General features: G+C 42.7%; 2 protein-coding genes across 18 annotated transcripts in view; both read left to right on the plus strand.

Moving 5' to 3' along the window:
• RIN2 (Ras and Rab interactor 2) overlaps positions 1 to 15,405 on the plus strand; it is a 114,229-nt gene extending 98,824 nt beyond the window's left edge. For all 17 annotated transcript variants that reach the window (XM_065589826.1, XM_008173976.4, XM_042846626.2 and 14 more), the window contains 4 exons: positions 3,996 to 4,301; positions 6,529 to 6,660; positions 9,311 to 9,474; positions 13,501 to 15,405. In XM_065589826.1, coding sequence (XP_065445898.1) covers positions 3,996 to 4,301; positions 6,529 to 6,660; positions 9,311 to 9,474; positions 13,501 to 13,821 — 923 coding nt within the window. In that variant the 3' untranslated portion in view covers positions 13,822 to 15,405. The remainder of the gene's footprint in view (positions 1 to 3,995; positions 4,302 to 6,528; positions 6,661 to 9,310; positions 9,475 to 13,500) is intronic.
• Positions 15,406 to 18,087: 2,682 nt separating this feature from the next.
• On the plus strand, positions 18,088 to 26,112 carry NAA20 (N-alpha-acetyltransferase 20, NatB catalytic subunit). The gene is made up of 6 exons (XM_005287481.5): positions 18,088 to 18,239; positions 20,678 to 20,702; positions 21,201 to 21,291; positions 22,386 to 22,521; positions 23,604 to 23,749; positions 25,466 to 26,112. Exons 1-6 carry the CDS (start codon positions 18,187 to 18,189, stop codon positions 25,549 to 25,551), a joined length of 537 nt encoding a protein of 178 aa, XP_005287538.1. The 5' UTR covers positions 18,088 to 18,186; the 3' UTR covers positions 25,552 to 26,112.
• Positions 26,113 to 26,696: the final 584 nt, after the last annotated feature.

Consider the following 26,696-nt stretch of genomic DNA (forward strand, 5'->3'; position numbering starts at 1 on the left):
ATAAACTAAAGTGATTTTAATTAAGTATAAAAAGTAGGATACAAGTTACCAAGCAAAATAAAGCAAAACCACGCAAGTCTAAGCCTAATACATTAAGAAACTGATTACAGGTAATATCCCACCCTCAGAGATGTTCCAATCAGCTTCTTTCACAGACTAGACTCCTTCCTAGTCTGGGCCCAATCCTTTCCCCTGGTACAGTCCTTGTTGGTTCCAGCAGACATCTCAGGTGGTAAGCAGGGGTTTTCTCATGACTGGAAGCCTCCTTGTCCTGCTCCACCCCCTTTTATAGCTTTGGCACAAGTTGGGAATCCTTTGTGTCTCTGGGTCCCCACCCCTCCTTCTAAATGGTAAAGTACCAGGCTTAAGATGGATTTCATTGTCAGGTGACATGTTCACATGTCCTGTGAGACCCCAGCCTCCATTCTTCCAGGGCTGGCCCACAGGTACCCAGGAAGGTTTGCAAGTAAACAGAGCCATTTACAGGTCACTGATTCTGAAGCACCATTAATGGCTTCCACTTAATATGTTTACATTAGTAATACAAGTTTATATCTTTATTCTCCTAAATCCAGACATAGAAATAATACATGCAAACAAGTAGGATGAACACACTCAGTAGATCATAAGCTTTGTAATGATACCTTACAAGACACCTTTTGCATAAAGCATATTCCAGTTACATCATATTTACACTCATAAGCATATTTCCTTAAAACATATGGAGTGCAATGTCACAGCCAGCTCCAAAGGCCATATCTTGGGATAACTCATGATTGCTAGGAATTACTATGACAAATTGCAGATGTGATGGCAGAGGCAAAGAACTTTCTCTTTGCCTTCCTGCACGGCCGCAGTAGGAGAATTGAAAAACTCTCAGACGCATTGTAATCACGGTAATCCCAGAGGTCTCAGATTCTGTGATTTTCCGGACCTCCACAACTTCTTCTGGGGCTGGAGCAGCAGCCCCTGGAACAGCTGTCTGAGGGCCAGCCTCAGGGCTGCCGGAGAAGCAGCCAGGGGGTGGGCGCCTGAACAGCTTGACCAGTGGTCAACCCCGGGGCTGCCAAGCAGCTGACTGGCAGCCAGCCCCAGGCCCGCCAGAGCAGTGGCCCCCAGAATAGCTGGCCAGTGGCCAGCCCCAGGGCTGCTGGAGCAGCGGCCGGGATGTGTATATGTCACTAGAATAGCTGATGGGTGGCCAGCCTCAGGGGCCCTGAACAGCTGACGGGTGGCCAGCCCCAGGCCCGCCAGAGCAGCAGCTTGGGACAGCTGCAAGCCCCGGCAACGCTCTGTTTGTCCTCCCTCCCTGCAGTTATTTTTAGTAATAATCAGGGACAGGTTACGGGCTTCCATGAATTTTTGTTTATTGCCTGTGACCTGTCCCTGACTTTGACTAAAAATACCTGTGACAGAATCTTAACCTTACGCGTTGTTTATCCATAAAGCAGGGTGACCTGTGAGACTGACGTCAGGGAAGAGGGTACCACCCACACAAAGGTTAGAGCTTCATCATAATCTTTTGTCCTCACTAACGTATTGGTAGAGTGAGTGCTGGCAGCATTCTCCCTCCCAGCCCTTTGAGACTGCTTAGGTTCTGTTAGCCTCTGAAGACTGGCCAACAAAACAGGTGCCTTGCCTCAATCGGAAACAAGTGCGCCAGCTTCGAACTACAGGAGGTAGTGATTGATCCAAGCCATGGGCAAGAGTTCTGTCCTCAGATCCTAGCCTAGACGCTCCCTTAGATGCATGTGTCAGATAAAGACAGTTATCACGGACATCCCACTGCCATTAGAACCAGGCGATGTAGGGAATCTAAACTGGATCTGTTGCATTCCAATGGCCTTTGTATGATTTTGACACGATTTGTTTAGATTGTGGTCTCTGTTAAGGGTCAGATCCTGCTAGTTCTCTGTGTAAGCAACTCCAGTTGAAGTCAGTCAATGGGAGTTTTGATTCACAGTGAATGGAAAGTTAAGGCCTTAAATGTAATGTTTGGCAGCACTTAAAAAATAGCCTTTGATTTTGACTTCAACAGATTCCAACAGGTGAAATGCTAGCTACAGAAGTGTTCCACTTAAAAGCACATCAGTTACACAGAGCTTTTGATAGTTAAAGAGTCAGTAAAGTTAAAAAAAAAAAAAAAAAAAAAAAGGTAAACTGCCAATAAATACATAAATAAATAAAAAATCTGACATTAATGATCTTAGCAAGGAATAGTATGTAGCATACTGAAATAGGATTATCCTAGTTCATTTACATTGAGGATTAGGGTGTGTATTTCCTGGATGGGAACAAATTTCTCTTCCACCAAGTATGAATGTAAGTACTTTCTCATCAAGCCTGATCTTGAGTGAATGTTAGTCCAAATGGGGTCTAAAGATTCTCACTCTATTCTGGAATCCACCATTTATACCTCTGTTCCTTCCTGGTATTCCTTTATGCTTTTTTTCTGGCTGGGTGAGCAGTGGATCTCAATGGATGGGTCAGGAGGGGATTGCCTAGCTCACTCCCTAATGCTATAGATAAGATACAATTCATTTGAAATGTCATATCTGGTCACAATTGGCAGCTATGGCATAATGGAGACTTATGGGTTAGCTGAATCCACCTCCACCCTTCATGTTGTATCTTGTATACTTTGACCTGGACGGACCATCAGTGGTGTCTGATCGGTAGACAGCTGGCAGGTCACATGGTACTTCAAGTTGCCTTTACAGGCTCCATTGCCAAGCGCCTGGATGCCTATAAAAACAGCTGGAAATGAGACGGAGCCAGCTTACCTACCTCCATGAGGGGCTTCTACCTAAGAGGAGGAGTGGAAATAGGAGATCGGAGCCACCAGCAGGACTGGAGCATGCTAGAGGAGGCAGGAGCTGCCTGTGGGAGAAAAAGGAGTTGGTATTTTGGGAAGTATGTGCCGGGAAAGAGGAGATGGGGGGTGGTGGTCATGTGGTGGAGAAACGTGGGGAGGAAGCAGTGGGAGAGGGGTTTGAGATTGAAAGCTCTGCAGGGTATAGATTCTTTCTGTGTGTTGACAGTGCCCAGCATAATAGGGCCTGAGTCCTGATTGAAGCCTTTGGGAGCTATTGCAGTACAATTAATCATGTAGTGACCATATACTTTCCTAAAGTTGTTTTTCCATATGAGCTACTGTTGTCATTGCCATAAGGATGCTAGATGATTGTGAATGAGAGGTGATGTGGTCTGCATGACTGCAAGGGTAGAAGAAGAGACCTGGGTACCCATGATTTGCAAAGGAGGTGATCCACAAAGATGGGGTCCACACTGAAAAAATCAAGAGTATCTGTTGTTAAACCTAAGTGGAGCAGGAATAAAAAGCCAAGTGGTTGCTATATCATGTGTGCCCCGTAGCTAAACAAAGACCATTAGGATTGATGACAGAGTTGAGCATGACTTCCATAATGAAATCTGAACTGGACAAAAACAGCTTGATTTTCATTTCAGTTGAAAAACCTATAACCAGGCCAAAGTTCATAAACCTTTTGGCAAAGCTGGGCTATTTTAGCAAATCTGGATTGATTTATGGCTTCTGATGGAAACTATGCAAAACTGGATCGTTTCAACCCCAAACCAGAGAAAAGTTATGGGTTTTGACTGAACTGTATTGAGTTGAGATTTGTTTGAAACTGAAACTCAAAGCAAAACTCAGAGTCCCTAGATCCTTGTCCATCAAATCCAAGAGGATAGGTTTGCATGAACTCCTGTGAACTCGAGCAACTATGTTCCATACAGCTGAATAGTCTGTTTTTATTTTGTTTTTCATATTTGCCAGACTGCTGTGAATTCAAATGAAATACAGATTCTGTTTTGCCTTTTGATGCCTTCTTAGCAAACATCTGGAAACTCGGCTGCATTAATATATAGACCTTAGTGAATAGCGTCTACTCTAATTTCTCCTTTGGGAGTGGATATGTAAATACTGATTCTACTCTAGACGCTGAAATCAAATGAACGTGTGTTTCCCTTTGCAGATGTTGTGCTGGAGAAGGCCATGCACAAGTGTATCCTGAAGCCCTTGAAAGGCCACATTGAAGCAATGCTGAAAGAATTCCACACTGCGGATGGCTCTTGGAAACAGTTAAAAGAAAACCTGCAGCTGGTGCGGCAGAGGAACCCTCAGGAACTGGGTGTATATGTCCCAACACCGGACTTTGTGGACGTTGAAAAGATTAAAGTCAAGTTCATGACCATGCAGAAAATGTATTCACCTGAAAAGAAAGTCATGCTGCTGCTGAGAGTGTGCAAACTGATTTACACGGTCATGGAGAATAACTCAGGTAATGCTCTCTTCAGGTTAGATCTCCCTGCTTTGAAACCGTTAGGAGGGGGGGAGTAAATCCTTTGTCTCCCTGCTGATTGGAGTTCCCCTTCCTTTCTTCCCTTAGCTTTGATCTCTTGTCATCTGCCTCTCTGTTCCTCAGAGTCTCTGATAGACTCTGCGACTCAGTTTCTTTCTAGAGAGCTGTGCTGCTCCTGGCAGCGGATCAGTTAAGATACGCAGATTTATGAACTGCAGGAGCAGCCCTTGGAAGAACAGCTCTGGTTAACTACTGGCGTTTGAAGTAGACATTGAAGCTATGAGCACAGATTTCCAGAGCTGTCCTTTGGAGCCTGAATTTGATATTCTTAGGCTGTATCTATATTACAGCTTATATCGGCAAAACTTACGTTCCTCATGGGTGTGAATAAGCCACGTCCCTGAGCAACATACAGTTAAACGCATTCTGTATTTCTGTAGTGGAGTCTAACAACGTAATACAGTACTACAGTCTGAAAAATACTTTGTAACTGGAAGGTGGCAAACAAAGGCTATACTTCTGGCTAGCAGTGCCCGTGGATGTTCTACTCTGAGCACTATCTTTTATGTTTTAGATCAAAAATAACATTACCACTTCTACACTGCAACAAGTATCTAAAATACAACCAGGGACCTTGAAAGCTAGATAATGAAATGGAGTTACATACCGATAAGAGGCATTTTTAAAATACTTGTGCAGAGTCAACAGGAGGCATGCAGCTAAAACGTGCTGCTAGATGGTGAGAATGCAGGGGTGTCACCCTGTTCTCAGGCTGTGGCCTTATCGGGTGTCACAAGCGAAGTTGGGTGAAGCTTGTGTTGGGAGAGTTCCCAAGGCAAATACAAGATGTTGCAGGAAGTGATGTTGGTAGGTGCATTTTTCCTCTCTAAGGAGACACTGAATCTGGACTCCAGGATAGGGTGACCAGACAGCAAATGTGAAAAATCGTGATGGGGGTGGGGGATAATAGGAGCCTATATAAGGAAAAGACCCCAAAATCGGGACTATCCCTATAAAATCGGGACATCTGGTCACCCTACCCCAGGATGGTGCTAGAGGCCCAGTGCTCTTGGAGGTGCCATCTTTTCTTCCTATGGATGGCACTTCTGCATGAGTCAGGTCCGGTATCCTGCCCAGGTTATATTCTGCCTGTCTGAATTCCTCTTGCAGTTTCAGTCTGATGTAGTAGTGTTTACTTCCTGGCCCTAAACTGCTGCAGGTTGTTACTTTGTGGTATTTAAATGGCTCTTACGTTACAGTGTTGGGTGAAGTGTTTCTTGCATGGATAATAAAAATATTTACTGACTAAGAAGTGGTGGGGCTGGGAGCGGGTGAATGTTCCTGAGTTGTGCTCTATTGCTAGCAAGCACATTGTTGCTCCTAAGTGTTACTGTAATATAAATCATGAGGGGTGGGGCGGGAGGGCTTTTTCAGGGGTTAGGAGCTGCTTAAGAATCTCTGCTGTATATCCAGCCAGCAGAGGAGTCTCTAGGGGGCCATTTAGCTGGTGTAACTTAGGGTCTGTCTACTCAGCAGCTGGGAATGTGCTTCCCAGCATGGCTAGTCAGACATGAGCTAGCTGTGCTTCAGATAGGGTGCTAAAAATAGCTGTGTGGCCACGGCTGTACAAGCAGCGGTGCGGCTGTACAAGTGCAAAGTATCATTGTTGTTACTATTAAGAAGAATAAAAATAATGTAGCTCAGGAGTCTAATGCTCCTGTATATTCAGTCTTCTGTGCCAGAATATCTGGTTCAAATGCAGGCCCGAGGATTTCCAGTCAGGTCTGCCTAGAAATAGAATTTTATTCTTAAATATAAGAGAGAGGAAATGGTTGCTTTCTGTTAATCTGCTCATGGAAATCTATGTGGAAAACGTCAGAATTGTATGGCAAGTTTGGCCTCAGTGAATCAGTTAGTTGTGTGCCATCAGCAATGGATACCAACATAGGCCTTGCTCCTAAATTCCTTGTGCATCCAAAACTCAGTTTTGGGTGCGTCAGTAATACAAGATCAGACTCTGAGTTGGTATGTTGCTATAGCCGATTTCCAGAGACTCCCACCTTGCCACACACCAATAAACACCATTCTGTAAAACAGTGTAATTGTGCAGTATCGTGAAAACAGCAACAGATTGTAAGCTTTGACCAGCTGAAAACAGCAAAAGGGTTTGGCCATTGTATCAGTGTCTGTGCTCCTTTTGCTCCAGGGAGGATGTATGGAGCGGATGACTTCTTGCCAGTGCTGACCTATGTTTTGGCCCAGTGTGACATGCTGGAGCTTGATACTGAAATTGAATACATGATGGAACTGTTGGATCCGTCTTTACTACATGGAGAAGGTAAATGTTTGTTTTTGTTTTTATTAAAACCAGTTGGAAGTGTGCGGGGGGGCAGAGGAGGGGAGGGGAGTTCCCTCATAACATAATGTTAACCAAAAGTATTTAAAGGAGCCCCAAAGCTAATGGTGTGTTGCCAGTAGGTTAACAAGAGGCTCCCAAAACTGTCCTCCTTAGGCTGTGATATACCCTGAGTCCCAGGGGTGCATGTGGTTGCAGCGTGTAGAGGTGAGGGACTGGGGAATCTGTTTGCGTGGGTTCCCATTTCTGTGACTAGGATTTCAATAACCCAGGAGGGACGTGGCATGACTTGGCAAACAAGCTTATATTATGTGCACATGCTGGATGTGTTTTATACTTCAAGTCCTGAAAAATATTCTGAGTCTATATATAGTGCAGCAGCTTTCAATTCACATGTAATTTGGAATGGGGGCTGGGGTGAATGCTTGGGGGATTCTCTCCTGGGAAATAGTTTGAGAATACCTCCCACGTGATACACTCTGGCCTATTCCAAAGGCAAAATATTTACTTCTTGGGAAGTATTTTTTTTGAGCCCCTGGAACACGTTATCTGTGGCTGGGAGACAGAGAGGGCTAAATGCCATCAGAGGCAGGAAAATCACCCCAGCCCTCTCCAGTTTCATGGTGATATTTAACAAGGTGCTCCTGCGAACTGCCCATTGCTATCTATAGCTAGGAACATAGTTCTTAACTCCTGTGGTCAAGATCACTTTTGAGTCTAAATTTACGTATTTTTGCCATCAAGAAAATTCAACTCCCTACTCTCATTAGACTGAACAAAACTGCCGTATCCCATTGGAAGTTGGCATGTTTGAGAGGATTAAGTCAGGTCTCTTCTGATCCCACAGTTGTCTGTTCCCTGCGTTGGAGTATAGAGCTCCTCCAGCACATTGTTCAGAAATCTCATAATGGAAAACATGTGATGTATGAAGCTGAGGAACATTAACATGCTTGAAACAGAGAAACATCTGCTGAACTAACAGGAAGTTTTGGTTTTAGTTCAATAAAAGGAGAAGTCCACAGTTGATTGGCTCTTGTCTTTAACACCAGGTGTTCTGATAATGCGTAGGAAGAACTGTCTAGTGATTTGGGACCATGCGGTTCTAAAGGAATGTACTGTCCAGTTTGACTGGTGGGGTTAGTGGTTATGTCACATGTTTTATGTATAAAACTTGTTTGGAGACTAAAAGCCAAGAGGACGCTAATTATAATCCTAAAATTACTGCCGCCAGCATGTTGGTAATCTTGAAATGGCACTGAATGGCTATAGCTTCAGCTCAGTGGAAATCTCCCATTTGACTGGCTTGTTTAAAAAACAAACAAACGGGGTGCCCTGTGTCCCCTACTTGCAGAGCGCTCAGTCAGTGTTACGATTGACTTCACTCTGGGACTTTTACGGCTTTGGGGCTTGCATTTTCTGCTGTAATTCTGTCTTGGCTTCATTTAAATCCCTAATAAAGATGAAGTAAATAGCAAGAGAGCTATTTACTAGAGACTACCTCCCGAGCTAGACTGAAACAAGGGGATGCCGAAGGAGATAAAGAGCCATGGGAGATTCCTTTTAAAAAAAACACAAACTAGGGCCAGGCTTCTGGCCAACAGACTGGATTGTGTCTCAGCCTCCACATTGTAGCAGACTCTCTGGAATATTTGTGAATTCTTAGCTGTTGCTTGAGAGCAATTACAAAACTCAGGAGGGGGGAAAAACCCCACTATTTGAAAATGGGGTGTTCAAATTAATTAAGGGAAAATAATATCCAACTTCAAAGAGCGTAGTGCAAATGCTCCGAAATAAAGGAGCATTGCTTATGTCTTTTTTTTTTTTTTTTTTTAAAGAAAGCACATTTTAAGTAACTATGCACAGTATTGCTGCGCCTAGTGCTATAAATGCCCCATCACTTCATAACGTGCAGTGTCTATAAAACTGAGAAACACAGGTACAGAGCGGGGGGAGGGGCCAAGCTTACTGACCCTCCGAGCTACATACGACAATCTTCAGAAGTTTGAGAACCGGGGCGCGCCTGCCGGGGCTTGGGGCTTCAGCCCTGTTCCTGCTGACGCCCCGAGCCCTGGCAGGTGTGCTGAAGCCCCGAGACCCCCCCTCCCTGCTGGGCAGAAGCCCCTACCCCACCACTGTGCTGCAAGGGAGGGGTCCCCTCTCCCCTGTCCCAGTCTGGTAGGTGGAGAATGTGGGGGAGGGATGTAGGGTGCTCCACGAGCTGGACTTTAACTGTAAAAGAGCCGCATGTATCTCACAAGCCATGGTTTGGCCACCCCAGTACAGAGCAATTTTAATCAGCCAACGCGTTAACCAAATCCATTACTGCAAACTACATGGATGGATGGATGGATGGATGGATGGATGGATAGACTGATTTCAACAGATGAATTTGTATTTTCCACTAGTGTTAGTAAAAGTGTTGTCTGGTTACATTGTTAAGAATGTTCACATAGGGTAACAGACCCACTGTGGTTTTGTTTTTTTCTGTAGCCAGAATATGACTACTTTGGAAATAGTATAGAGCATTTTATGGGTATTCTGATTATAGTTTTTCCCCTGCTATATCAGCAGGGCTGACTAATTTCATGTTCCTGAACATTTTGAAAATCTCTTCTCTTGCACTCCTTCACAGGAGGCTATTACTTGACAAGCGCGTATGGAGCACTTTCTTTGATCAAGAATTTCCAGGAAGAACAAGCAGCCCGGTTGCTGAGTTCAGAAGCCAGAGATACCCTTCGGCAGTGGCATAAGAGGAGGACAACTAACAGAACAATTCCTTCAGTTGATGATTTTCAGGTACTGCATATGGCTTGTGAGAGAAATAAAGGGCCAGATTCTCCATTGCGGCTATGATCTCTTTGGGGAAACAGCTAGTTTGGCCATGAGGAAAAGGGTTATGGCTCCCCAATTCTTGTCCAGCTCTGCCGTGGCACAGCTTAGAGCAGCCTGGAGGTTGCTCTAACCTACAGCAGCTGGCAGTAGCCCTTCAGGCCACCTCCTCTGTCATTCCCCACCATATTCCCTAGTATAAGGGAGCCTGTTACACAAGCTGTATGCCTTCTGGAGACCTTCTGCTGGGAGACTCGCCAGATAGAGAGATGTTGTTAGTTTTCACTCCAGAACCTGACCCAAAATGTCTCACTCAGTTTCTTTGACAGTCCTTGCATCATACTGTAGAGTTGAATTACCGGATGGCCTGGAGAAAAAACATTAACTGAAGGAACTTAATTTTTCCCTCCCCTTTGTACAAGTATAAAGGCTCACAAGTGTGCTAACCTGCTGCATCTTCATTTGGTTTCACTTCTCTATTTGCTTCACTACTGTTGTTATAAACCAAGCACAGGCGCATCCCGTCAGCTTGTGTAGTTTAGCATAGCTCTGTTGAAGATAATGGAGCGAATCCAATTTACAGCAGCTGAGGATCCGGCTTACTGTGTTTCTGAGAAGCCTAAATGGTGAGCTGAGTTGCAGACATTGAGTAGTCTTTCTGCCTTTCCTTGCTACTCTTTAAGTGTAAGGCAGTAGATTCCACTAAAAAATTACTGATATTAGCGTTGGGATTGTGTCACCCCTTTAGAGCAGAACTGAGAGTCGTTCACAGAAATCGTGGTGTACCCAAGTACTGTCTAGACAGACTGTTCTTGCAAATTACTTCAGATTAGTTGGCTAGATTGTGACAGAGAAATTAGATTTTTACTTAAAGTGACTTTTAAAATCATTTGTTTAGTTACGTAGACACACTTATTGCCTGGGACATACTCATCCTACAACTTCCTGTGAATGTTTGACAATAACAACTTGTCCTTTCAGATCAGCATTAATAAGAAAAGCTGTTTCCATCCCCTCTCTTCACTAGTATCAGAGGGGTAGGCGTGTTAGTCTGGATCTGTAAAAGCAGCAAAGAGTCCTGTGGCACCTTATAGACTAACAGACATATTGGCACATGAGCTTTCGTGGGTGAATACATGCATCCGACGAAGTGGGTATTCACCCACAAAAACTCATGCTCCAATATGTCTGTTAGTCTATAAGGTGCCACAGGTCTCTTCACTAGGTATTTCCTGCCTAAAATTGTGTTCTTTGGAACTTGTATTATAATTTGTGAGCCATTTATTTGCATTCCTATAAACTCAGAAACTGAAGTGGTATTTCTTTCTACCTTCCTCTCCAGGATGAGTCTATCCCTTTAAAACTAACACACAATCATTACTTCGCTTTTCTACTTGTATATAAAAGCCCAACTTCAATAATTTTGCTCAAAGTCTGAAAGTTCCATCTCTCTCTGAATGTTTCTTGCATTTGAAAATAAAGGCCAAGAATTAAAAAACGAGTGCCTAAAGTTAGTCTGTTAAATAAATTTGACTCAAAAATACTGCACACCCTTAGCTCCCGCTGAGTACAGTGGTTTTGAAAATATTGATAAAAATTAAGCAACAGAGGGTCCTGTGGCACCTTTGAGACTAACAGAAGTACTGGGAGCATAAGCTTTCGTGGGTAAGAACCTCACTTCTTCAGATGCAAGAAGAAGTGAGGTTCTGACCCACGAAAGCTTATGCTCCCAGTACTTCTGTTAGTCTCAAAGGTGCCACAGGACCCTCTGTTGCTTTTTACAGATTCAGACTAACACGGCTACCCCTCTGATACTTGATAAAAATTGTAATTACAGTTGGAATTTCTAGGCTATCTTGCTAACAGACTGACTGCAGTAATGGCATTGGCAGTATTGAGAACCTAGTATAAGAGGCTGTAACGCACCATAATCCTTGTGCAAAGTTTTAACATTATAAAAGACCTTAGTATGGTTCTACTCTGAAAAGTGTCTGTACAGACCTGTGTTCTGGGTGTATTCAGAATCCTATCAGTTGTCAGTGACAAGGAAGTGTTTTACTTCCTCCTAACACAGCTAAGAAAGGGTGAGCTGGGACAACATCTGTTTTAAGGGAGGATAGTTTTTCAAGTCTAGAGTTACACAACTCAGATAGGTCAACTGCTGGACTAAAATATGTGGGTGGAGGGTGGATCCAGAGAAAACTCTTTGGTTTCAGTTATTTACAGTTCACATCATATTCTCCAAAGTTTCCATATTCGTTAATGATGATTATCTAGTGCGAATTGCACAATCAAGGACTGAGGGGGTAAGAGGAGGCTGTCAGTGGATAGTGAAAATTTATTTCATTCAAGGCAACTATAATGTTCTCTCTGCCTGCCTGGCAGTTTTCATTGCAAAGAATTAAAGATTGAGGTTGAATGTGAGGGAGTTGGGAAAAAGAGCAGTCTTGCATAATGTCTCTTTTTAGGAGGAGGATTGATTAACTTCGACAGCTAACCATGACCACTGCACAGAGCTAGTCACGTCTCGCCGAGATCCATTTTATAATTACATCTCAATTTTCCTGTACTTATGACATCTCAATCTACCTGAACAACAAGGAGTCTGGTGGCACCTTAAAGACTAACAGATAGTCAAGGAGTTTGAAGTGCCACCAGACTCCTTGTTGTTTTTGTAGATACAGACTAACACGGCTACCCCCTGATACTTGACATCAATCTACCTGAGTCTACCCTCCCCATCTACCAGACTATTGCAAACTTTTTGTAGCAACTTTGCTAAAGAAATGTCCTAATCTAAATACATCTCCCATGGAGGACTTCATCTCAGAATGCTTCTGCTGTGGGCTAAATTCTATACTCTGTGCCACCCCTTCTTCCTGTGCACTCAGATTTCAGAGTCAAGGTGTGTCACATGACTGGGAATTGTGCTGAGTGAGGATGCCTGGAGAACAGATTTGGCACTGCATAAGAGAGATCACAGCTTCCCTTTCTGGGTGCTTCTTCCAAAACAGAATCTTAAATCATCAGGATTATACCCCAGCCAGACTACGCTTAGCAAAATTCATGCACTCAGCTGGCTGCTAGCGATGCCAGAATTCTTCAGATCCTTTCTCACACATCCTGTGTTCCTGAAATAAAATGTAAATGCACAACTCACATGTGAGTTGGCTCCTTTAATGACTCATTCCATTTAGTCGCACACAAACACAAGTCCCATCTGCAGTTCTCACTCAATACTAACCTCTTCTTCCTCGATACTAGCCCCTTCTTCTTTCTCACTTTTTCCTTTCCTCCAATTCGACTCCCAGATACATTTTTCCTGCAGAAACTCTCTGTAGCAGACTTATTTTTTCTTGGTTAAAAATGTGGATATTATTTCTCAGTTTCCATATTTTACTTTTCTAATGCTTATTGGAAAGTAGAAAGGTAATATTATTTCTTCTTATGTTGTAGTATTTAGCATTTATATGTAATGCCTGGGGGAGAGGGTGTCACTTTGCAAAGAGAAAAAAGATCTAATTCTGCCTCAACATTGTATCGATGCATTCAAATATTGCACAGTGGATTGTCTTCAGGTACCATCTTTCTGTGCCTCTTAAAGAAAAGTAAAAATGTAACTTATTTTAAAATAGGCAGAGAGTTCAGAATTCATCTGATTTGTTACACCGATTCTGGTGCTTTCCTAAAGTCTCTATCCTGCAATCTAGCACAACAGCAGTATCTTTTGGACATACTGCCCAGGATGTGTGTATTGTTTCCCAACATTACAAATCACATTGTTCATCAGCAGTGATATCAGTTTCGTAGCAAGATGGTCTCCACTTACAGGAAGCTTGGAAATGTAGTGTGATATTTCTCACAATTAACGTGTGGTGAGCTTGCTGCTTACTTGTTGACCTTTCAGTCTGCTGGGCTGAGCAGAACAGTTTCACATTTCTTTTTAGGTGTTTAATTTGACTTTTGGTTTCTATCTGTTTTCTCACTTTACAGAACTACCTTCGAGTTGCATTTCAGGAGGTTAACAGTGGCTGTACAGGAAAGACCTTATTAGTAAGACCTTATATCACCACAGAAGATGTGTGTCAGCTCTGTGCTGAAAAATTTAAAGTGGACAACCCAGAAGATTATAGCCTGTTTCTTTTTATTGATGATACTTGGCAGCAGCTAACAGAAGATACTTACCCTCAGAAGATTAAGGCAGAGCTGCACAGCCGTCCACAACCCCAGGTTTTTCACTTTGTCTACAAGCGCATTAACAGTGATCCTTATGGTGCCATTTTCCAGAACAATGATGACAACTCCACTTTATAGAACAGATGCTTGTATTTGTGTTCCTTGTTAAAAACATCTCTTGGGTGGCTGTCTTCTTCTTTAGGAGGCAAAACAGTCTATAGATTAAATGCCTAGTAAGAACACGAGCAGCAGCTTTTAGCACTGCCTATAGAAAATATACATACAGTACTTAAGGCCAATTGTGCAGTATATGCTACCACAGTGTCTGAGTGAACAACCCATTCAGCTGAGTTTCTTGGTTCACAGATTCTTCTACGATATGTTACACTGTGGCCCTCTGCAGGTCTATCCCTGTAAGCATGCTGAGATTAAGTTTCTCATACTTATCCTTCAGCCAAATGTTGTCTTGATTTAAACATGTATTCTAGACAAACTTTTGGGTGGACTGGCTGGTACACTCTCAATTTCACCAGCATAAGTGTGACAAGACTGTCCGATGCAGGGCATCAATTAATTCCCAATTATGTGGATGGTTGCATCCTTTTCTATCTAAAACTAATTTTTTTTTTTTACAGAAAGACTCCATGTTTTTATGTATTTCATAGAAATTTTATAGCAGTTGCAGGTAAACTGTAAGGGTGGGTTTTTAAAATATTTTTTTAACTATAAAGTATTCTACAATTATGCATGTGACTTTAACATTTAATATACAAAAATAAATCTCTTGCTGGTTTTAGAGTATTGCATTAAATGTCTGTATTTTTTCTCTTCCTCGTTACTGGAGGGTTTTATGCAACTTTTGTTTTTGAGATTGTGTTTCTGTAAGCAATTTGTATTGTTGACACTGGCCACTTAGATGCCTTTAAATGAACCTGATGTACTGTTATCCAGACTATTGTTTATATACAGCAGTTTTAGACAAGCAGGTACAAGCGTGTGGGGGGACATGAAATAAATGGATGTAGAGAAGAGGTAGAGAATGTAGAGAAACTAATTTAGGAATCAAATGTGTTAGTCTGCTGGTTCAGGCGCCTTGCTAAAAATGGGTGAAGAAGATTGATAAGGAACAATTGTATGTTTAAAGTACTGTAGATATGCTGATGGATAACTCTCCCAGATATTAGTTGTGTTAGCAAAGGATTAAAAGCACCAATAAAATGGATGAGAACACTAACCATTTTATATAGATTGATACTAGCAACCTCAAACATGTTTTTGACTGAAACAAAGATTGTTGTAGCTTTTGATGAATCTGAGATTGTCTTTAGACAAGAGAGAAACTGTAAAGACACCTGAAAGTCAAAGCCTTAAACATAGAAAGGTACAATGAAATTAAACGTTTATGTTCTATAAAACCTGTTCAAAATACTGAATATTGTGGTTGAAATTCTGGCCCCCATTGAAGTCAATGACAGTTTTACCACTGACTTTAACAGGGCCAGGATTTCTCCCTAAATTCTTGTAGCAGTGTAATTGAAGACAGGTGGTCACAAGAACATAGACCTTGGACTTGTACGGATGTGTACATATAAGATCTGTACCTTTTTTCATGTTGGTTTGCCACATATCTGAAATCCTTGGCACATGTTTGTGTTTTTATTTCATTTTGTAAATGATAAACAATGAGTTTTGCACATAATACATTGTAATACTGTATTATAACCACAGGTGTTGTGTGATTATTTTGAAGACCGTCCATGTGTTGAATGTTTGTTTATCAATAGAATTTTATGATACAAATCTCATATAGTGTATCAGTGGGTAGCCCAGCCTACATGGTTTGCTGTAAGAGAAGGCCCAGGAAGTATTTGCTAGTCTGTATAAAATATAGTTGTGAGGAGAAGCTGAATGATTTCATTAAAGGAAAGCAGCCTTTCATTTTTATTGAAATTAGGAATAATTAATACAAAGAAAGAAAATGATTGAGTTGGATGGTACAGGAAGGCAGCAGCAATATGAAGGAGCCTAAAGTTAGATTTCCCCCATCCAGTGTCTTCCTCTATAAACTGGAAGCAGTGCTTATTTATAACATTTCAGTGCACGTTTTGTTAGGCCTTAGCCCTGCACTGACTTTTAAAGACCATGCGTGTTGAAGGTAACACCTGAAGTTCTTGGTGCCAGGGACTAGAACCAGTCAGTCGTTCTCCATGATTAAATCCTAGAAATGTAGGGCTGGAAGGGACCTCGAGAGCCCATCTAGTCCAGTGGTTCTCAACCAGAGGTCCGGGGGGCTACAAGCAGGTTTCAGGGGGTCCTCCAAGCAGGGCCAGTGTTAGACTTGCTGTGGTCCAGGGCAGAAAGCCGAAGCCTCACCGCAGAGGGCTGAAGCCCAGGGCCCTGAGCTCTGCTACCTGGGTCTGAAACCAAAGCCTGAGTAACTTAGCTTCGCAGGGGCCCTGGCTTTTATATGCAGAAAACCAGTTGTGGCACAAGTGGGCTGTGGAGTTTTTATATCATGTGTGGGGGAGGGAGGGAGGCTCTGAAAGAAAACGGTTGAAAACCCCTGATCTAGTCCCTCCTCCTGTCTGAGACTGTGACTTATTAAAAAAAAAAAAAAGTCTAGTGAAACAGGCTGCTAACTTTATTGCTCAACCATTTCTTGCTAAGTCAGGAGTGACACTGGCTCCACAGGAAGTTCTACCATTCTTATTTAGCTGACATCTATGATAAGGAAGGGAGGAAAAGAGAAAAATTGTTGGGTAACTTCAGAACTTCAAATGTGCGATGCAGGAAGCCAAAAAAGGAGCCAGGAGTGGAGGTGGGAGGGCGGAGACACGTGCATAAACCACCTCAAGATGATTCTTCTGTACACTTACGCAATTAGAACACAATGTTTTTTAACTAATTTTCTTCACTGGGCAAACATTTCTCACTTCTCATAATGCCAGGAAACAGACGACAGTAAAGGTTTGGAAAGGATACATTGCAGTAAAAATAAATTGCTCACTTCTTGTTGGAGGAACAAAAGAGCATGCTATGACATATTAAGAAACCAGGGGAAAGTTTTCAAACTACGTATTATTTGGAAGTTATATAACTTACTTTTGAATGCGAAGTCCCTATCAATTTTCCTTGCTGAGTTGGAGAAGTGACCAGGGCCTAGGTATGAATAAAGCTAAACACCTTGGAAGACTGCTTCAAACTGAATGAGTCAACAATGTGATGCAGTTGCAGAAAAGGCTAATATTCTGGGATGTATTAATGGGTGTGTCATAAGGGAGATAACGGTCCTGCTCTACTCCGCACAGGTGAGGCCTCAGATGGAGTACTGTGTGCAGTTCTGGGCACCACACTTCAGAAAGGATGTGGACAAATTGGAGAGTGTCCAGAGGAGAACAACAAAAACGATAAAAGATTTAGAAAACCTGACCTATCCAGAAAGGTTTTTAAAAAAATAGCTTCTGGGCATGTTTAGTCCAGAGAAGAAAAGATGGAGGGGGGGAAACCTAATAAGTCTTCAAATACCTTGAGGGCTGTGATCATTTGTTCTCTATGCCCACCGGAAGTAGGACCAAAAGTAATGGGCTTAATCTGCAGCAAGGGAATTTAAGTTAGGTATTAGGGAAACCTTTTTTACTATAAGGGTAGTTAAGGTTTGGAATAGGCTTCCAGAGGAGTTTATGGAATTGCTGTCCCAGGAGGTTGTTAAGAACAGGTTGGACAAACACCTGTCAGGGACAGTCTAGGTTTACTTGGTCCTGCCTCAGTGCAAGCGGGGTAGACTATCCCCTTCTCAAGATCCCATCTAGCCCTTAGGGTCTAGAATTCCTTGGTGGATCTTAGCGATACAAAAACGCTTGCACGGCACCCGCCAAGAGTTCAGGCCCAGTTCGGAAATAATTCCTCCAAACATAGACCCTGAATTCAGAAACAAGTTCTGGACAATCGCAATAAATGAAACGTTAAATGACCCCCCCCCCCCCCAGGGGTTATCTGTGCTCTGAGGTTGGTTTCTCTGGTCTCACTGTGAACGTTTTAACCTTCCTCACCAGGCTGGAGCTCCTCTGCTCCCGGGAAGCCCCCGCCCCGCCTTGCAGGCCGCTCCCGCCCCCGGGTCTCCAGGAGCTGGGCCGGGCATCCTGGCGCCGTGCAAGGGCTGCCCGCGCGAGGTGCAGCTCCCGGGCCGCACTGCCCGGGCCGGCTCGCAGCGGGACCCGGGGCCCGCCTCTGCAAAGCTCCGAGCAGTGACGGCGGGGGTCGGCGCGCCCCGGTCTCTGGAGAGCCGGGAGCCCAACCTGCCCGCGGCCCCAGGCTCTGAAATTTGGGAGGAGGGCGGGGTCTATCTCGGCCAATGGGGCGCAGGCTTGTCAGCGGCTCGCCTCTAAGGCCGCCTGCCCACAGTGTTGCTTAGCAACCCCACCAGGACGGAAGTGATCCCGTCTAGGTGGGGTCAGAGGTAGCAGTTCCGGGTCGGCGCCTGGCCGAGCGGGGCGGAACGGAACCATGACCTCGCTCCGGGCCTTCACCTGCGACGACCTCTTCCGTTTCAACAACATGTGAGCGGCTCCCGCCCCGCCCGCCCCGCTCCCGGGGGGTCGGAGCGGCCTGGTCCCGCGCGGGGACGGGGTCGGCGTTAGTAGCGGGGGCGGGAGCCGCCCCTGCCCTGTGGGGCCCCTCAGCGCGCGGCTTCGAGCCTGCGGCCTCCCCGTGCTCCCTCAAAGCCCCCGCCGCCCTGGGCTGTTCGGCGGCCGCCAGGGGCAGCCCGAGGCGGGTTTCCCAGCCGCTGTCGGGGTTTGTCCCCGCGCCCTCTTACCCCCGGGGCTGTGAGACCCGCTCTCGCTGTGTCTAGACCCGGGCTCGAGGGGGTTGCAGTTGCTGGCGCTGGGTCTCGCAGCCAGGCGTGTCCACAGATCTGCTGACTCGGATCCACGACTTGAGCTGCGTCCGCACTGCAAAATGACAGGGCTTGGACCCGAGTCACGGTGGGATTCAGGCTCTGATCTGCTTCCCTAGTAGTGCCCTAGGACCCAGGTCCTGGGTGCTCGCTGATCAGAGCTCGACTGATATCCTGAGATGGGGTGACCAGGACTGGTAGGTTGTAGCAGAAATAAAACCGGTCTGGAGATAGATAACAAAAAAGATTATAGGCGGGCAGAGACTTTCATACAAGGAGAGAATGGAATTCTTCTGTTTGGAAAAAGATAAATAAAAGGGGGTATAATAGAAGTGTAATAATATAAAACCAAGAAATGGTATAGAGATGGTAAATCTTACCTTTGCTGACAGTAAAGTGCAGGCGGACATTCAGAGAAAGTGAAAAACAAATGTAAAAGGAAATACATTTTAGGCAATCCATAATTTACCCGTGGGACCGTGAACTACAAATATTGAGGCCAGTTGCATAATAGCATTTGAAAAAAGGTTAGACATTGACATTGATTAGACATGTTGATAATGGAAACATTGACAATGACATAAACATCTTTTAAACATTTTTCTAGAGGGGGTATAAACCCTTATGCTTTGGGCATAACCTAAACATGAACTGATGGGAGCGAGGAAGGAACTTTATGTATGGACAGGTTATCCCATAATTTTTCACTAGAGGGTTTCTTAACTTGAGTGTTTGATACTGACCTTTGTCAGCGATGGAGAACCAGGTTAGATGGACCTCAGGTGTGATCCAGTAAGGAAATTCCTGTAGTTGGTGGGACAACTTCCTGGGGTTAGATATTAACTTGTCTGCCTATTATGAGGGTAAGGGGGGAAGAAAGTCCAATATTTTTGATCATTGTCACTGACATTTACTAGTTCAGAGTGAATAATAAGAGCAAAAGAGTTAGAATTAGGAACTAAAATGGCACTTTCATATACAATTCCCTACTGTATCTCTAAGTCTTTCCTTTAATTTGGACATTTGAGTAATTTTAAAGTATAATCTTCCATATCTCCTGTTTTCAGAAGGGCTTACAGCTAAGGCTAATGAGAAGTTTTGGTGCAGAACAGAGTGTGAGCCACTAAAATATCCCTTTGAGCTGGTTCTAGGAGTAATGGTTGTAGACCCTGCTAGAACAAATAACTTATTCTTTGTTTTTGTCTTTAAAAGAAGGGACAGTCCACAGAGGATGGTAATCACATGCCAAGATTTAGTTTCAAAACTGGCACTATAGCTGTCCCCTAAGCAGCTACTAAGGGCTGTGGGGAAAATAACAATGAGAAGCAAAGAGAAAATAATACAGTAAGAAAACTATTAATATGGTGGAAATAAATGAGTCCCCATCCCCTTCAACAACTCCTTTTTAGTTCAGATAACAAAAATAAAGATTAAGGCCACAATCCTGCTATTTAATCCCCATGTGAGTACAATAGTCCACTTGAACAAGAGTCCCATTCACCTAAAGGCAACGCTGTACAGGTATAAAGGTCTGCCATTTGGATCAGGGTGCAGGAGCAGGGCCCCAAGACATTGTGGTAGCATCTGATGGTGAATTTCAAATATTTGGCGTTCGAACTGGATGCTCCCTCTACAGCTATATCTACACTGTAGTTGGAGGTGTGATTACAACTCATGGGCATACCACTGCTAACATGAATCTAGCTAGCATGGCTAAAAATAGCAGGGAAGGCGTGGCAGTTAGGACTCTGGTGTGGGCTAGGAACGCCAATACATACCCAAGTTTCTGGGTATGTTTGTATAGCCCATGCTGCCAGATTAAAGCTAGTGTGTCTATGCTTACATGAGCCTGAAATCACATGTCTGACAGCAGTGTAAACATAGCTTAAAGTTGTTGCTTTCACACCTATATGAACTCATTCAGTACTGAACATCGTCACCAGTGATCGATTCTTTTTGTGTGTGTGTGTGGGCGGGGCGGGGATTGTGTTGTCTCTTGGAAGTGTATTGTTTGGAAGTAAAACCTAACCAGATTAATATCCAACTAGAAATATACTTTGTAAACGTTTTTAAAGTTTAATCTGTTCTTATTTTTTACAGTAATTTGGATCCACTTACAGAGACTGTATCCTTATTAAGCTTTTCATTTGTACTGTACATACAATGTTGATAGCAGCTTTGTTTCTTCCCATTATTGTAGTTCTTATTACTACACGCATCTAATGTACCCAAAACCATAATATGGTCTTTACTAAGTTTATCAAAATTGGGTAAATTAACTTACAATAATTTGTAGGGGTTCCTCAGGGCCTTACATTTCCCTGCAAGCCACCCTAACCTTTAATTCCTTCTAACATAATACTGTATTTAAAACCATTTTGTTTTATGTTGCTCTCACATAGACTATTTGCTGCCTTATCCCTACTCATCTCTTAAAATCCTGGGGGGGGGAACCCAGACACAAATCTATTTTATCTGAGTAGAAAGCTGGCCATCCAAGGTACTGATAAAAGGAAGGTATAAATGCAACCAGTGGAGCTAAGACTCGCAACAGACAGCACATGCTGTTCAGTGCATGTTGTTTCAGTGCTATTCTGTATACTTCTTAACAAGAACTCTGTAGTATGGGATACCCTTTTACCTACAGTATCTGGCTCACTGGCCAGAGTATTTTATTGTTGCAGAAGCACCAGGTGGAGAGTTAATGGGTTACAGTAAGTGGAATATTGAACACTTAGTGTGACAAAGCTTATAATTTTTAACCATTTAAGATTCTATTGCATTTTAATACTTTGGGGCTATAAATCAGATTTCAGTTCACTTCCTGTTTTTTAATATTCACACCAAATTGGAGCATTTACTGCTAATGCCACCTGACAGATGTTGAAGGGCATTACATAAATTATGCACTCATGTTTTGTGGTGGTGGTCCTTGTGTGGCAGTGAAGCAGGACGAATGCTGAGCTCTAGCAAGACACCTGCTTATGTTACATTTGTGTAAGTCTTTGCAATATCAGGGCCTTTGTCATTGGCCTACCATCCTTCTGCTCACATGTGAGGGGAAATGTTATCCTTTTGTTCACACTCTTGCCTTTAACAGGACACAGTCAACTGGATTTATTTTTTTAAATTAACTAATTTCAGCACATTCAGCTTTCTCAGAGCTCCCTCCTTTTTTTGTTCGTTCCTTAAAACAATTTTTCTGCTCCCCTGCTTTATTTATAAGAGGCTTCTGGGAGGGTCTGAAAGCAACGCTACCTAACATGCTCAGGCCCGCCTCTTCTTCCCCTCCCTTTTCCTGTATACATGCCCACCTGCTTCTGCTTCACTTTATTCAATTCCTTACATAGCAGTGAGTGAGTGATGTCATTATGGTAGTGCATGAGACAGGAAGCACAAATGACTCTTCGTAAAGCAAAGCTGGTCAGGAACAAAGTGCTGTCAATCACATTAGATAAAGACCTGATCTTGCGAGGAACTCTGCCCACAGTCAATGTGCAGGATCAGGGCCTCGGCGATTAGGGTTACTTGTAACACTCAGAAGTACACAATTTTCCAATGGAAATGTGATTTTTTTTTTTTTTAATGTTGACTGTCCCCTGTTCCTTCTAAATGAAGCTTGTGCAGTTAACTATAGTAAAACTGTTTCATTCCATCATCCTGAAACACCACTACTGCAGCCTTTACAGACTCACTAAAACATTTTGGCTTAGAAAGCGGTTTCAAATACATCTGTGGGTTTCCTTTGCGGGGATGGCGTACATTAATTCCAGCGTGCTAGCTTGTTAAGTGCTCCTTCCGTTTGCAGTAATGGGTAAAGCTGAAGGCTCCGTGGCCAGGGAGGAGTGGCACGGGCATGTCACTGCTCTCTCCGTTGCGCCCGAGTTCCGCCGGCTGGGTTTGGCTGCTAAGTTGATGGAGCTACTGGAGGAAATTTCAGAAAGGTGAGCACCATGTACAAATTCTAAGTAACTTTTTCTTGTGTCCCAGAAAACGGACCTTGCTTGCCCACTGAACATGTGATGTTCTGATTATGATTCCCAGTGGTTACAGAGAGCAAGGTTTAAATGATAGCTGGCAAATTTTAAGATGTTTCTTAGCTGTTGTGAAAGTCTATTTGTGGGGATGAGAGGGAAGAAACTCCAGGTCCAGCAGGTGCACCCTGTAAAATTGCTTGTCTTGGGCAGAGAGAAGATTCCCTTCACAAAGAGTCAACTCTTTTTCCTGTAGTGCCCACAACAGTGTGTGCAGTGTGCAAACAGGGTGGGAACTGCCCCTGCCTCAAAGAGCTGACTGTATGAGAGAAGTAGAGAAAGAGATTAAATCTGTGAGGCTACTGAGTTTAGTGCTCACAGGTTTTTTTGTTTGTGTATTGGGAATGAGATTGTTCCCAGCTGATATGATCTGAAAACACTGGAGTCTTTTTTTTTTTTGTGAGCAGATAATTTCTACAAAATGATCAGGACACAGCTTAGCAATAGATCAGATAAGCACCGTCTAAGGTAGGATAAATGTATATAATGCAAGGGGGAAGGTAAAGCCACATTTTTTGCAGAGCTGAGGTCCGCAATAGAAATACAAAAAATAATTACATGTGTGACTCATTTCTGGTGTACAGGGCTCTCCCCTTTCTTGTTTGAGAGATGAGGCTAGCGGGGAAAGTTATTCATGTAGGTCTTTAAATGGATGGGTAAAAAAGTCTGCTCCCTCTCTCCTTCTGGAGTGCAAACTATATCAAATAACTCACCCAGTGTTTCTTTGGTCACTTGTACACAACTCCACTCTGCAGAGAGTGTGTGAAAGCCTGAGATTGTTCATGTGGACAGACTCCTCAGTTGTACCCCAGAAAAATACATCTGCCTGTAATATAAATCAATAATGCACCTTTTATCATCATTGAATAGGATGTATTCTGTGCAGAATCTTTGGAAGAATTTCTCTTCTCTCTGATTATTGGCAGTAGATTCATTATATTATGAAATGTATTCTTTTGCTCTTCCTCATTGTTGTTTTTTCCTTTACAAAGAAAGGGTGGCTTTTTTGTGGATCTCTTTGTAAGAGTGTCGAATCAGGTTGCAGTAAATATGTACAAGCAACTGGGCTACAGTGTCTACAGGACGGTATTAGAGTACTACTCAGCTAGCAATGGGGAGCCTGACGAAGATGCTTATGGTAAGTACTTGGTTCCTTAAGAGCAAATCACCACATAGGTGGAAAGCTCCAGTGTTGTTTTCTTTACTTTTTTGAAAATAAAGCTAACTCCGTTTCTTATCAAGTACACAAATCTATACTTTTGGATAGTTCTTTAAAGAACAAATCTGACTTGAAATTACACTTCAATTATACAATTTGAAATTTTTCAGCAAGTTATACTTTGTGGTATTTATTGTATCAATATGATACTTTTGTTTTGAATGTCATTATTAATTTGATACTTACTCCTTTATCCCGATAGATAGTTTCAGTAGTTTAAACAAGTTATTTTGCCATTATAACGAGTACAAGAAATGCCTTCTATAACGGTGGTTAAAATGCAGTGACTATTCTGATCTCTCTTTTCATATGCACAGAACTTTATCTAGCAAATTCATCTTGGGCTGAAATTATTAACGCTTTGCCTCATCCCAAAAGTGAATTTATTTTATAAACAGCAGCAAAATTGGTTGAGTATTTCTGCAGGGGTTGAAAAATTCATTCACTTAATCATCAATGACAAGTAGAACACTTTCCCTGGTTAGGGACGAGTCAAGTCTTCAATTTCTGCCGAACATGAGCTTGTTGTGTAAACTGGGTTGTGAAGATAACCTTCCAAATGTAAATGGATACAGTGCTGTCTTCCTGAAACTATAGACACATGCTGCCTGAGCACTGCTGATGCCACTTACAGCTTTTCCAAGCAGTTGAAGAGTGACACTGACATGTTCCTTGTCCTTATTACTGTCACTATTCAGAACCCTATGGACAGCTGCTGAAGCTGACCAGAACTTGTGTTAATTTCACTCTGCTGCTGGCAAAAGCTGGAATCAGCAACCGATGTAAGGAACAGCAGTTCACAGGGAAAGAGGACCCAAAAGAAGTTGGGACAGGAGAGCACCTGAGACTCCCAACTTTCAAACACCCAGGATCCAGGGGCTGATATGAAAGCCCTGAACCTGGGAACCAGCTCCTTTCCAGCTGGGAATGGAGGGGGCAGGGCTTTTTACTAGTTCTATTGGTGGGGGGCCAAGCCAGCCATTCATATTTTGTTTGGCCTCTGGATAGCAGATGCTGGTAACCCTTTGAAGCCTTGCTTTTCTCAGACACCCTGATCTTAAAATTGTGAATATTTAAAGTCAGGCAGCGATAAATGCATGCCTTGGAACGTTTCACTGTGAATGCATTTGTTAATGACGTATTCCGCTGGCGATGCTTGTCGGTTCCTCAGGCAATAGAGCCCTGGATATTCTTTTTTCTATTAAAAAACAAAACAAAAAACGACATTGATGCATCACTATACTTAAGATATCAAGCAGTCACTGTTTGAATTTTATTATCTTTGTTTGCTCCCTGAAGATTTACTTGGCTGCTTTTCGCATTGTTTTTGTTCCTGCTTTGTTACATGTAAATATAGGTAATGATTTTATTAAAGTATACAATAAAATACATAAGAGGTGACAGCTCACATTCTTGGAGCAACCTTACATCAAGTGTTTGCTATTTTGACTTTAATATTGCATCAAAGCTAATATTTTTGCATCTAATTGCATTTTATTTGTAGCAGTCTTATAGTACTGGAATTTTTCTCATAAAAGATGAGCTTTTTTATTATAATCTACAAGAACATTCACTTAACATGGGCTTGTTTAATGTTGTCTGTCTTGTAGTAGTAACATTTGTGTTTGTCAACAGATATGAGGAAAGCGCTTTCCAGAGATTCAGAGAAGAAATCAATTATACCATTACCTCATCCTGTGAGACCTGAAGACATTGAATAACTTTAAGCTGTGGTTCTCAGGCAACTTACCAAAAATAAGGTTTATGGACAATTTAAAATTTGCAGTGCAAAGAGCATCAAATGTTTTTTGAAGGTAACAGAAAAGATCTTGGCTGGATGAGGAGGAAGGCAGCACAGGCTGAAAAAAGGAATTCAGACACAGGGTTTTACTTTTCATAAAGCCCCAAAAGCAACAATAGGAAGTTTACAGTCACACTGCTTATATTTTGATTTCCTGTGCTTTATAAAAAAGCAGACAAGTTTAAACATTCCACCATCATGTTTTATACCCCATATTAAAACTCAGTGATGGAAAATATCACTACTTCCTCCTACTGGGCCTGAGAATCACAGCTGTGAATGTTCTTTTTTGTTCTAACAGTCGAAGCTCTAAGGGTAGATATGAAAAAGATGAGGTGCATAATAAAATACAAATTCAGCTGGTTTGTGTAAAGTTGAGCCATGGCTCTCTCTTACACTGTTTATTTTATGTCCTGTTCACATGTATTGTTGTAGCCTTCCTTAATTAGTTTTCTCATTTAAAAATCAGCTTTGGCAGAAAGTGGGATATTGCGCATCAGTTATTGATTAGACCAATCCAGTTGTGTGTGTGTTCTGTACAGTATTATTGGAGGTAAGTCAGCACTGTTCTAAAACTGTAAAAAAAATGTACATTTATTCGCTCTTTACAGAAAATTTGATTTTACAGGCCAAGACACAAAGTTCTGAAATCAGAAAAGGTGGCACCATTTGTTACCAAGTTAGAGTAGCAAGTCCTATACTAAAAAATGAAAACTTTAGGCTGCAGTCTAGTTAGTTTTTTTTAATACTGTGCTCAGTGCAGTGACGGAGCAGCACTTTAACATTTCCTCCTCGCAGATTTTTAATTGATGGAAAGTTAAACAACTGACAGAAGCTTTGTGTGGGTGCTCAAATGTTTTCAGGGGCTGAGTTTCAGTCTAAGGCAGCTGTTGAAAGCTCTGTAACGTCTCCCTCATGTGGTTGACAGATCTGTGGTTCCATCAAAACGGAGCCTGTTGTAGATGGTCGTGATCAGATGGGATTCCTCGGGGCATTTTAGCTAGGTCCAAAGTCTTGCATGCCATAGGAAGCTAGTGGAGAGCAGAACAGTAGGGCGATGTCTGT

The sequence above is a fragment of the Chrysemys picta genome, chromosome 3, assembly GCF_011386835.1.
Source record: "Chrysemys picta bellii isolate R12L10 chromosome 3, ASM1138683v2, whole genome shotgun sequence".
Classification (NCBI taxonomy): domain Eukaryota; kingdom Metazoa; phylum Chordata; order Testudines; family Emydidae; genus Chrysemys; species Chrysemys picta.